Source organism: Salvelinus fontinalis, chromosome 30, assembly GCF_029448725.1.
Source record: "Salvelinus fontinalis isolate EN_2023a chromosome 30, ASM2944872v1, whole genome shotgun sequence".
NCBI classification, from domain to species: domain Eukaryota; kingdom Metazoa; phylum Chordata; class Actinopteri; order Salmoniformes; family Salmonidae; genus Salvelinus; species Salvelinus fontinalis.
In genome coordinates, this window is record NC_074694.1 from 35051455 (window position 1) to 35065328 (window position 13874).

The window sequence follows — 13874 nt, forward strand, 5'->3', positions numbered from 1 at the left end:
ACAAAGTACTGAGTAAAGGGTCTGAATTCTTATGTAAATGTGGTATTTAGTTTTTTTATTTGTAATACATTTGCAAAAATTTCTAAAAAATAGTTTAGGGGGGTATTGTGTGTAGAATGATGAGGAATTTTAAAATCCATTTTAGAATAAGGCTGTAACCTAACCAAATGTGGAAAAAGTCAAGGGGTCTGAATACTTTCTGAATGCACTGTATAGTGCTGGTTATCTCGACAGCAGGCTCTATTTAATGGATTCTCCATCTTTCACTACACCGCTCATCACACTTACAGTACATTTCCCAAGGCAAGGGCTGACATATGGGGATGCACATAAACCAGTAATCAGTCCCATTAATCACATTCTTAGTTACGATTCAGGGTTCAACGTGGGGTTAAAAGCTCACTGATTCATATTCAAAATAGTAATTTAAATGCATTCCAATTAAGACTTTTATAATTGTATAGCGATTCCATGCAGATTGTTTTGGTATTACAGGTACATCTGTAAAATCATTGTTGAGCTAATTAAAATGGCCCATGGGCTCAGATACAGATGTAGGATATTCATTTTAACCAGTTTGTTACAGCAGGAAAATAACAGGAAATGTGAATTATATGTGGATTATAATTAATGGACATTCTTGTAGGGGTAGATACATTTTTCATAAGGGAAAATCTGATCTGAAATTTCTAAGTGGAAATTAGAAACTTCACAAGCCTTTTTAAACCTCAAATACACTTCAAGTGTTACATGCCATGCATTGCTGGAAAATTCTCCTGAGACAGGGTGATCAAATGAAGATCCTACATCTGCAGAGACGGTGGGTTTTGCCATGTTGGTATTTTTCTACTTCAACACAGTACAGCTCTGATGCTTAAGTTATTGTGAGGTGGACATTGCTACTGTACCATGTAAGTGTAACGGTACTCGTCCTCGTCTAATGACGAATATGAAAGATCGGCCAATGTGCAGCGTGGTAAGTGTCCATTTTAATGAAAACCAACTGAACACTGAATGACAAAACAAAAAGAGAATGACCGAGACTGAAACAGTTCTGTATGGAAAAACACAGACACAGAAAACAACTACCCACAACCCATAGTGGGAAAACAGGCTACCTAATTATGATTCTCAATCAGAGACAACGATCGACAGCTGCCTCTGAGAACCATACCAGGCCAAACACAGAAATACAAACATAGAAAAACAACATAGAATGCCCACCCCAACTCACGCCCTGACCAAACCAAAATAAAGACATAAAAAAGGAACTAAGGTCAGAACGTGACAGTAAGCTAGAACAGAGTCAATACATTTCAAATCCTTCCCTTTACAATAGACATAAATCTGACAATGTTCTCAATTCAAATATTGACTTATTCATTTCAATAATTTACAAAAAGACACATTAATTACATTGTAACTGGCAAACACATTTATCATTTACATATTACAATTACAAAATAATACTAAGTGTGTATTCTATTCCAGAATAAATACCCCATATCCTTCCCATGTAACCGAAATACAATTACATTCACATTGAATGTTTTATTCAGTATACTCAAAATCCTATTACGGTGATTCCAATGTCAAACCAGGGAAGGAACCAGACAGTATTGGATTTCCCATGATGGGATACAGAGCTTGTCACGTGAGCAGGACATGCTCCAGAAGCAGTTAAATAGAAAGTGAAATGGAGGGAGAGGAGCCCCCACAGAGCCAGCCGAGGTGGGCAGGTGTAGGGACTTAGGTGGAGGAAGATTCAGAAGACACCCTGCCAGTTCCCAGTGCCCATGCCAGTCTGGGTCCACTTCCACCCACAGCTCTGCCAGGCTCCTGGTTCTGGAGAAGTTGGACAGAGCAGATACCTACCTTGGCATCATTACACTGAAAATGACACCGAAACCAACACATCCAGTAGTAATGTGATGACGGACTTACAGGCACACTTATATCCAGTATTGTTTAGATAATTACAGTATACTGTATGTGTGTGCAGGGTAATCTGAGAGGACGGACAGCTGATCGTCCTCGCAGTGCAGGCCACGTGTAACAACACCTGCACAGGATCGGTACATCTGAACATCACACCTGAACATCACACCTGCGGGACAGGCACCCGATGGCAACAACAACTGCCTGAGTTACACCAGGAATGCACAATCCCTGCATCAGTGCTCAGACTGTCCGCAATAGGCTGAGAGAGGCTGAACTGAGGGCTTGTAGGCCTATTGTAAGGCAGGTCCTCACCAGACATAACTGGCAACAGTGTCGCCTATGGGCACAAACCCACCGTCGTTGTCCAGACAGGACTGTCAAAAAGTGCTCTTCACTGACGAGTTGCTGCTTTGTCTCACCAGGGGTGATGGTCGGATTTGCGTTTATCGTCGAAGGAATGCGCATTACACCGAGGCCTGTACTCTGGAGCGGGATCGATTTGGAGGTGGAGGGTCCGTCATGGTTCGGGGCGGTGTGTCACAGCATCATTGGACTGAGCTTGTTGTCATTACAGGCAATCTCAATGCTGTGCTTTACAGGGAAGACATCCTCCTCCCTCATGTGGTACCCTTCCTGCAGGTCATCCCGGCATGACAATGCCACCACCCATACTGCTCGCTCTGTGCGTGATTTACTGCAATACAAGACTGTCAGTGTTCTGCCATGTCCAGCGACGAGCCCTGATCTCAAACCCATTGAGCACATCTGGGACCTGTTGGATCGGAGGGTGAGGGCTAGGGCCATTCCTCCCAGAAATGTCCGGGAACTTGCAGGTGCCTTGGTGGAAGAGTGGGGTAACATCTCACAGCAAGAACTGGCAAATCTGGTGCAGTCCATGAGGAGGAGATGCACTGCAGTACTTAATGCAGCTGGTGGGCACAACAGATTCTGACTGTTACTTTTGATTTTGACCTCCCCCTTTGTTCAGGGACACATTATTCAATTTCTGTTAGTCACATGTCTGTGGAACTTGTTCAGTTTATGTCTCTGTTGTTGAACCTTGTTATGTTCATACAAATATTTACACATGTTAAGTTTGCTGAAAATAAATGCAGTTGACAGTGAGGACGTTTCTTTTTTTGCTGAGTTTAGAAGATGTATGATGACTTTAATAGAGAGGAAAAAAGAAATTGGTTGAATTGTCTGTGAAAATTATGTTATGATTACATTCTGAATTTAACTTATAGTACTTTTGTTTGGCAGACAAAAGTACAGTAATTACACATGATTGATCTTCAAAGTCAAGGAAAAGTCATGTTGTGTTTCAGGCAGTACAGTTCACGGTATATCAAAGCACTGTAAGCACTCACAAGCGGAGGTGCATTTGTATGCCAAAGAACAGGTGCTTTGAAGAAAACCCTAGAAGAAGTCTGCTTATACACACAATTGTTCAATATACACAACCGTTCAAAAGTTTGGGATCACTTAGAAATGTCCTTGTTTTTGAAAAAATAAATAAAAATTGTCCATTAAAATAACATCAAATTGTTCAGAAATACAGTGTAGGCATTGTTAATGTTGTGAATGACTATTGTAGCTGGAAATGGCAGATTTCTTATGGAATATCTACATATGCGTACAGAGGCCCATTGTCAGCAACAATCATTCCTGTGTTCCAATGGCACATTGTGTTAGCTAATCCAAGTTTATCATTTTAAAAGGCTAATTGATCATTAGAAAACCCTTTTGCAATTATGTTAGCACAGCGTGCCATTGGAACACAGGAGTGATGGTTGCTGATAATGGGCCTCTGTACGCCTATGTAGATATTCCATAAAATATCTGCCGTTTCCAGCTACAACAGTCATTTACAACATTAACAATGTCTACACTGTATTTCTGAAAAATGTGATATTATTTTAATGGACAAAAATGTTTTTCTTTCAAAAACAAGGACATTTCTAAGTGACACAACTTTTGAACGGTAGTGTATATATAGTGCCAAATAAGGGTTCTTTGGCTTGTAACCCTGGCAGATCCCTTTTTGGAACTATATACAGTAGAACCCTTTTTTAAGGTTCTATAAAGAACCATGTTCATAAGGTTCTAAATGTAACCTGTATGGTGCTATAAAGAACCCTTTCCTAAGGTTCTACAAAGAACCATTAAAGGTTCTACAATGCCTTCAGAAAGTATTCACACTACTTGACTTTTTCCACATTTTGTTGTGTAAAGCCTAAATTTAAAATTTATTCAATTTAGATTTTTTTTGTCACTGGCCTGCACACAATACCCAAAAATGTCAAAGTGGAATTATGTTCAGTAAAATTTTGACAAATTAATTACAAAGGAAAAGCTGAAATGTCTTGAGTCAATAAGTATTCAACTTTGTTGTTATGGCAAGCCTAAATAATTTTTTGTAGTAAACATTTGCTTAACAAGTCACATAATAAGTTGCTTGGACTCACTCTGTGTGCAGTAATAGTGTTTATTGAATGACTATGTCATCTCTGTACCCCACACATACAATTATCTGAAAGTGCCTTAAATCGAGCAGTGAATTTCAAACAGATTAAATGACAAAGAACAGGGAGGTTTTCCAATGCCTCGCAATGAAGGGCAACTATTGCTAGATGGGTAAAGAATAAAAAGCAGACATTCAATATCCCTTTGAGCACGGTGAAGTATATTAAGTGTATTAATTACACTTTAGATGCTGAATCAATACACCCAGTCACTACAAAGATACAGGCATCCTTCCTAACTCAGTTGCTGGAGAGGAGTGTCATGGTTGTGATAGGGGAAAACTGAGGATGGATCAACAACATTGTAGTTACTTCCCAATGCTAACCCAATTGACAGAGTGTGTAACGTTCGTTCTCCTCCTCGTCTGCTACCCTACAAAGCATTACATGGGCTTGCTCCTACCTATCTTTCTGATTTGGTCCTGCCATACATACCTACACGTACGCTACGGTCACAAGACGCAGGCCTCCTAATTGTCCCCAGAATTTCTAAGCAAACAGCTGGAGGCAGGGCTTTCTCCTATAGAGCTCCATTTTTATGGAACGGTCTGCCTACCCATGTGAGAGACGCAGACTCGGTCTCAACCTTTCAGTCTTTATTGAATACTCATCTCTTCAGTAGGTCCTACGATTGAGTGTAGTCTGGCCCAGGAGTGTGAAGGTGAACGGAAAGGCACTGGAGTCTTTGCTTCTCCCCCTCTCTCCACTGGGAGTCTTTGCTTCTAACCCTATTACATGAGCTGAGTCACTGGCTTACTGGTGCTCTTCCATGCCGTCCCTAGGAGGGGTGCGTCACTTGAGTGGGTTGAGTCACTGACATGATCTTCCTGTCTGGGTTGGTGGCCCCCTTGGGTTGTGCCATGGCGGAGATCTTTGTGGGCTATACTCGGCCTTGTCTCAGGATGGTAAATTGGTGGTTGAAGATATCCCTCTTGTGGTGTGGGGGCTGTGCTTTGGCAAAGTGGGTGGGGTTATATCCTGCCTGTTTGGCCCTGTCCGGGAGTATCGGCAGACGGGGCCACAGTGTTTCCCGACCCCTCCTGTCTCAGCCTCCAGTATTTATGCTGCAGTAGTTTATGTGTCGGGGGGCTAGGGTCAGTTTGTTATATCTGGAGTATTTCTCCTGTCTTATCCGGTATCCTGTATGAATTTAAGTATGCTCTCTCTAATTCTTTCTTTCTCGGAGGATCTGCGCCCTAGGACCATGCCTCAGGACTACCTGGCCTGATGACTCCTTGCTGTCCCCAGTCCACCTGGCCGTGGTGCTATTCCAGTTTCAACTGTTCTGCCTGCAGCTATGGAACCCTGACCTGTTCACCAGACGTGCTACCTGTCCCAGACCTGCTGTTTTCAACTCTCTAGAGACAGCAGGAGCAGTAGAGATACTCTGAATGATCGGCTATGAAAAGCCAACTGCCATTTACTCCTGAGGTGCTGACCTGTTGCACCCTCGACAACCACTGTGATTATTATTATTTGACCCTGCTGGTCATCTATGAACATTTGAACATCTTGGCCATGTTCTGTCATAATCTCCACCCGTCACAGCCAGAAGAGGACTGGCCACCCCTCATAGCCTGGTTCCTCTCTAGGCTTCTTCCTAGGTTTTGGCCTTTCTAGGGAGTTATCCTAGCCACCGTGCTTCTACACCTCCATTGCTTGCTGTTTGGGGTTTTAGGCTGAGTTTCTGTACAGCACTTTGAGATATCAGCTGATGTAAGAAGGGCTTTATAAATGAAGTTGATTTGATTTGATTACCGTTTGGTTACGCAATGGAAGGTGAGGGGTATGTAAGTAGAGGGAGAGACAAAGAGAGTCAATGTATCGTACATTCATTTGGAAACTACGTTCACTGTAACCAGAATACTTAGCACCTTAACAACCACTCATTCGGATTAGAAATGCAATATATATTTACACAAAGATGCTTTCTCTGTTGTCTGTTGGCCATCTGTTGAAACCACTCGATCCGTCTATGTGAAGTGCTTCAATGTAAGACTTTGGTTGTCCACCAGAGGTCACAATGTCCTTCTTAGTTGTAGGCTTCTTTTGTTCTGGATTGTTCGTTAGAATACAACGTTTCTCAACATTTCAATGTGTGGACCACAGCCTCACGTTCTCTGGTCTCAATGGTTCATTATTCAGGGTACAGCTAGGATCACTTTACACGCCGGCAGCAACGCTGCATATTTTGGTCTAATGTAAATTTCGTTAGCAAGTCCTTTTAAGCACTCTTGTCTTAGGGGAATTTCAAAACACCAACACAATGTCTGTGCTCACGTGGGTGTGGTTACTGACTGGGCCCAGGTTTATATGAAAAGCCTATCTCATTTATAATGCTGAAATCACATTTCTATCTTTTCAAAAACATTGTCATACATAATCATATATTTTATACAACATTAAGATGCAAACTTGACAACTAGAATGTGTACACCCTCAGAGATACAGTTATTTAAGTATACCATCCTTAATGAAATCACAAAACAATAAACACTTTGACAGGCTTGTTCTTTAAATCCCCACCGGCCATTTCCCACATTCTTTATGTTAGAAATATTGTTTCATTTTCCACTTTTGGATGTTGGAGGTTTGGCAGCAACGTCTCTCTGTGTAACAAAGAATATTCCGTCTGTCTATCCTCAAACATTTGCCTAGCTGATGGGTCCTTTTGATCCTCACAAAGGAGAGAGACTCATGACACCTGTATGGTTCTTGAAAAGGATCTAGAGTACAAAGAACCTTTCAGATTCAGAAAGGTTAATAGCAATAACAATAATAAGGCCATATACAGGGGGTACCGGTTCCGAGTCAATGTGCGGGGGTAAAGTGAATATGCAGCAAATAGCAGCAGAGTAAAAAAAAGGGGGGGGGGGGGGTCAATGCAAATAGTCCGGGTAGCCATTTTATTAGCTGTTAAGCAGTCTTATGGCTTGGGGGTAGAAGCTGTAATCAAGCCTCTTGGACCTAGACTTAGTGCTCCGGTACTGCTTGCCATGTGGTAGCAGAGAGAACAGTCTATGACTACGGTAGCTGGAGTCTGGCAATTTTTGGGACCTTCCTCTGACACCGCCTGGTATAGAGGTCCTAGATGGCAGGAGCTTGGCCCCAGTGATGTATTGGGCTCCCCTCTGTAGCACCTTGTGGTCGGAGGCCGAGCAGTTGCCATACCAAGCGGTGATAAAACCAGTCAGGATGCTCTCTTTGTTGCAGCTGTAGAACTTTTTGAGGATCTGAGGACCCATGTCAAATCTTTTCTGTCTCCTAAGGAATAGGCATTGTTGTGCCCTCTTCACAACTGTCTTGGTGTGTTTGGATCATGATAGTTTGTTGGTGATGTGGACACCAAGGAACTTGTAACTCTCAACCTGCTCCTCTACAGCCCCGTTGATGGGGGCGTGCTCGGCCCTCCTTTTCCAGTCGTGGGTGAACAGGGAGTACAGGAGGGGACTAAGCATGCACCCCTGATGGACCCACTTGTTGAGGATCAGGAGCGTGGCAGGTGTGTTGTTACCTACCCTTACCACCTGGGGGCAGCCCGTCAGGAAGTCCAGAATCCAGTTGCAGAGGGAGGTGTTTAGTCCCAGCTTAGGGATGAGTTTTGAGGGCACTATGGTGTTGAACGCTGAGCTGTAGTCAATTAAAGGCATTCTCACGTAGGTGTTCCTTTTGTCCAGGTGGGAAAGGGCAGTGTGGACTGCAATAGAGATTGCATCATCTGTGGACCTAGGGTTTCTAGGGTGATGGTGATGATGTCAGCCATGAACAGCCTTTCAAAGCCCTTCATGGCTACAGGCGTGAATGCTACGTGTCGGTAATCATTTTGGCAGTTTACCTTGGTGTTCTTGGGCACATAGACTATGGTGGTCTGCTTGAAACAAGTTGTGCCACATCCGACGAGCGTCAAAGCCGGTGTAGTGGGATTCAATCTTAGTCCTGTATTTACGCTTTGCATGTTTGATGGTTTCGTCAGAGGGCATAGCAGGATTTCTTATAAGCGTCCGGATTAGAGTCACGCTCCTTGACAGCGGCAGCTCTACCCTTTAGCTCACTGTGGATGTTGCCTGTAATCCAAGGCTTCCAGTTGGGATATGTACGTACGGTTACTGTGGGGATGACATCATCGATGCACTTATTGATGAAGCCAGTGACTGATGGGGTATACTCCTCAATGCCATTGGATGAATCCTGGAACATATTCCAGTCTGTGCTCGCAAAACAGTCCTGTAGCTCCGTCATCTCACCACTTCAGTATTGAACGAGTCACTGGTACTTCCTGCTTTAGTTTTTGCTTGTAAGCAGGAATCAGGAGGAGAGAATTATGGTCAGATTTGCCAAATGGAGGGCGAAGGAGAGCTCTTTGAGTGTGGAGTAAAGATGGTCTAGAGCAGGGGTGTCAAACTCATTTTCACCGAGGGCCACATCAGCATAATGGCTGTCCTCAAAGGGCCAGATGAAACTTATAAATGTAATCGAATGTAATGTAAAATAAATGTAACTCCTCCTTAATGTTAAATAACTCATTATTTATTATAACTTATTCAAGTGACAATTACAGTTGCATAGAAAATATATGTTTGCTTGTAGCTCTAACATAAATCCTTTTAAATTTTGTCAGCTTATGAAAACCCACATAACTCCATTAATGAAGGATCAAACTGTCCAAGTGAATAAAGAAAAATAACATAAAACTTAGCTGCAAAGAACATGTATGACACATGTAGCATTTTACAAAAAAAGGCTGCACACAGCCGTGCACCCAACTGATGGTTTGATGACAACAATTTGTCTGCATACACACATAAACCTGCAAACATTAAATAATTACTACAGCAGCTACACATAAATAATATGTAATCAACTAAAAATACCAAAATAAAGGTTGACTCAGTTCACAACTATATTGGTCAAGTTTTTCGGTTAGTCTTTGATGAGGAGATGCTGCCTGTCCTTGAACACACCAAGTGGATTCTCTCTCTACTATCGATTGATCATGTTCTGAAAATGATAAACACAAAACAAAATGCAAGCACAATCATTAAATTGCACACAGTTTAACTGTTCTTCTTCTTGGTTGAATTACATTTTATTATATTTTAATTAAGTTTAAAAAAAAAATGCTTGCCTGTGTGTTTTCTGACCAGATGTCTGACACCGTTTTCCCGTTACCAGTGTGTCAATGTCTGGTTTTAGGTCCTGTGCTGAGGCAATGCGTAGAACAGCATGGAGGTTGTCATCCGTGAGGCGTGATCTGTGCTTGTTTTTGTTCAGATTCATTATGGAAAAAAACTGTTCGCACAGATAGGTGCTCCCAAACATGGACAGAACACGGGCAGCATGAAGTCGAAGCTGTGGCATCAAACCAGGAGGCAGCAGACGGTAAAAGTCCTGGATTGTAGCATCCTGAAACTTTGCTCTCAGGCCACTGTCGCTTTGAAGCTCAATTAGCTCCATCTGAAGGTGTTGGGGTGCAGTGCAGACATCGGTGGTGAAAGGATTGGCAAAGATGTCAAAGCCAGACTGTTGTGCTCTGAAGTCAGAGAAGCGCCGATCAAACTCAGTCTTTAACCAGCTCAGTTTGGTAGCCAACTGAGCACATGAAAAAGTCTCGGGAAATGAGGCTGACATGCTCTGACAAACAGGAAAGTGAACAAGATTGTCCTGTTTCACTTGCCACATCCATAAGTCCAATTTACGCTGGAAAGCCGTGATCGTGTCGGACATCTGCGTGATGACTTGTTTGCGTCCCTGCAGCTTCTGATTCAGCTGGGCGAGATGGTCGGTTATGTCACACAACACAGCAAAGTCACACATCCACTTTGGATCTGATAGTTCAGACATGAGTTTTCCTTTACTCTGCATAAAAAGAGCAATGTCTTTCCTGAGCTCGAAAAATCGCTTGAGGACTTTGCTCCTACTCAGCCACCGCACTTCTGTATGGTACAGCACATCCCCGTGTTCCGAGCCCATCTCCAGCAAAAACTGCTGGAACTGACGGTGATTCAGGCCACGCGCCCGAATGAAGTTCACTGTTTTCATGACTGTGGTCACAATGTCCTCCATCCCCAGCACCTTCCCACACAAAGCTTCTTGATGGATAATGCAATGATACGTTATCAAAGGCGTGTGACAGTTCATTTTTTGCATTTTCCCCTTCATTAGTCCAACCAAGCCCACTTTTCCTCCACACATTGCCGGTGCACCGTCTGTAGTTAATCCTACCAAGTTTTCCCACTGCAATGCATTTTTACTTACGGACTTCTCTACCGCATCAAAAATGTTCTGTCCCGTCGTGGTCCCATGCATTGCAGCCACATCCAACAGCTCCTCAGTGATAGAGAGGTCCGACTTTACGCCTCTAATAAAAATTGATAACTGCGCTGTGTCCGTGTTATCTGTGCTTTCATCAACAGCTAATGAAAAAGCTGTGTAGCTGCGTGTCTCCTCGGCCAGCTGTGTTGTAAGATTTTCTGCTAGTTCCTTCACTCGGTCGACGATGGTGTTTCTTGATAAACTGACATTTTTAAAAGTCTGTAACTGGTCGGGACACACCTGCTCACAGACCTTCAGCATGCACTGCTTCAAAAACGCTCCCTCTGAAAAAGACTTGGAAGCGTGGGCGATTTCTTCAGCCACAATGAAGCTAGCTTTCACCGCGGCCTCGTTTTTGGCTGTGGATTTCATGAACAAACTCTGCTGCGACCGCAGTTTGCCTTTTAATTCTTGGGCAATTTGTTGCTTTTCTTGAAGGCTAGCTTTAGCGTACTTAGCTCCGTGTTTGGTGTCAAAATGTCGACGCAGATTGTACTCTTTGACAACCGACACCGCCTCGTAACACAAAAGACATACCGGTCTTTCTCCTTGAAGCGCAAACAAGTATTCGCCTTCCCATCTTTCTTGAAACAGTCTTCCGTCTGCATCAACTTTTCTCTTTCTGGACATTTTGGGATCATTATTTATATCTCAATTCCACTCGTTGGCATGGACACTGCCGTGGCTAGCGTAGTCGAAAGGCATTGTGGGAATGTAGTTTTTGGTCAAAGCACGCTCTTAATTTATTTTTTGGTATTTATTTTTAGACACTCAACTTTTAAGCTCTCGCGGGCCACATAAAATGACCTGGCGGGCCACATCTGGCCCGCGGGCCTTGAGTTTGACACATGTGGTCTAGAGTTTTTTTCCTTTGGTTGCACATGTAACATGCTGGTAGAAATGAGGTAAAATGGATTTAAGTATCCCTGCAATAAAGTCCCCAGCCACTAGGAGCACCGCCTCTGCATGAGCATTTTCTTGTTTGCTTATGGCCTTATATGTACAGCTCATTGAGTTGGGTCTTAGTGCCATTATCAGTTTGTGGTGATAAATAGACAACTACGAAGAATATAGATGAAAACTATCTGAGAGATACAAGAAATAAATATATTTTTACATGTTTTTATCCCCTTATTGTAGGAACCAAACTATCTCCATATATACTTCCATAATTTATTTTAACTGATACTTGGGACCTTCCAATGAGTCTTGTGAGGCTTCGGGGCGTCTTGGCAAAACTGAGAACACAGTCGTGTTCGTGAGAGTCTCAGCTTTCCATCGAGTGGTCATAATAGTTTATAGGCCAAACTGTTCAGATGCTACAGACTTTTAGGCAAGAAGACCGATTTTTGGGATGTCTCATTATCTGACAAACACGGCTCTAGCGCTGCCACCTTTCACTGCATATGGGGAAGGGCGATATCGGCGGATGCAGTGTATTGAGACGCAGCCCATGCAAAATAACACATATCACTATCACTTAAATATAAGTGATAAATATCACTTAATATCACTTAAATATCACTTAAACCAACATATTTTCATGGGGATTTAAAAAAAATGTTAGATTAGATTTCTGCGGGGGCGCGGCTTTTGTAGGCCAAGGGTGATTTGGTTCTTTACTCAACTTTAGGAAACGGTTCTTTATAGTTCCATTTAGAACCTTATGAGCATGGTTCTTTATTGAACTGTCAAAAAAGGGTTTTATATAGCACCAAAAAGAGTTCCACTATGGTTACAAAGCCAAAGAGCCCCTATACTATTTAGACAATAACATCTATGTGTATGGCCCTGAGAACCTTTATGGAGAATGGTTCTATAAAGGACCTTTTCTAAATGGCAAAGGTTCTACAAATACCCTACATTTCTTAGGTGTTATTATTGTGCTAATTCACAAGTTGAATCAGGTGTGATAGATCCGGAATGGCTGGGACTTGAGGACCACTGGTTTAGTCAAGAATTTTCAAGTGACGCAAGGCCTTATACATGAGACTTTCACAAGACCCTGTTACTGGCCATAGTCCTGTTTAATATGTAATGATATAACACAACAGACGAAATAAACTGGAATGATACTCTCACTCACGGTTGCACAAAAAGAGCTGTACGGAAAACATGCCTCAAGATATTTGCCTATACATTTTAATTATCACTAAAAGATTAAAGAACCATTTTCTGAACTGAAAAGAAGCATTGAAGGGCTCAAAGGGTTCCTTGAGTAATTATGGTTCTACATACTGTAGACCCATCACCCTTACCAAAGAACCATTGAGGAGACCTCTTTTATAAGTGTGTGCACTGTCTAGAACCCCCGTGATAATTTACTGCTGGACACACACGTCTGCATTGTTCTATTGTACCACCGATTTGTGCCACAAAGATTTCACACGTGCTTGACTCTGAGGTTGAGGGCATTTTGATCTTGTTTTCGCCATGATTGCTAAGGCTAATGAATGTAGGCAAGGTCAACTCTATGTGTCCATCTAACTACATGTCATTTGTAACCTCTGACAATGGGAGCAGCCTGGCTGGGCATTATATACAGTACATTAGATAACTGTGTCTTTGTGATGTCCAGGTTCTCTGGTTCTGGCCATGCTATGTTCTGATTGGCTCAGGACTGTAGACGCCCTTCACAGATAGATAAGCTAAAGTAACATCATGTAGGAGGACAGTGCCAAAGGTGGAACCATGCACATCACGGAAGCACAGAGAATTCTGAATAGATTTGGCTTATTCCTTTTCCATGTAGCCCAAATATACTGTATCTAAAACCCGTCTTGACTTGTCTTGACTGCAGTTGAAGTAAATGCCTTGGACTACAGTCAAAATCATATCCCCAATTTCATCATGTAGGCTAAGCATGAACCAAGCTCTTACCCTAACTTATACCCAGAGATCATTTGTTGTTTTTTAGTAGTCGTTGACAATAACAAGCCATGTTACACTCGCGATTATATTGAATTTTACCAAATGACCTAATCAGATCCCAAGTAGTGGCTATGCGTTGCCTATGAGTCCCTATGAGACTCCCAATCACGGCCGGTTGTGATACAGCCTGGATTCGAACCAGGGTGTTTGTAGTGACACCCCTAG

At 42.6% G+C, this 13874-nt stretch overlaps 1 protein-coding gene across 1 annotated transcript; it reads right to left on the minus strand.

The window, feature by feature from the left end:
- Positions 1-8971: 8971 nt before the first annotated feature.
- LOC129829112 (general transcription factor II-I repeat domain-containing protein 2B-like) lies at positions 8972-11587 on the minus strand. Its single transcript, XM_055890655.1, has 2 exons — positions 9592-11587; positions 8972-9464 (listed from the first exon to the last, which is right to left on the minus strand). Exons 1-2 carry the CDS (start codon positions 11406-11408, stop codon positions 9458-9460), a joined length of 1824 nt encoding a protein of 607 aa, XP_055746630.1. The 5' UTR covers positions 11409-11587; the 3' UTR covers positions 8972-9457.
- Positions 11588-13874: the final 2287 nt, after the last annotated feature.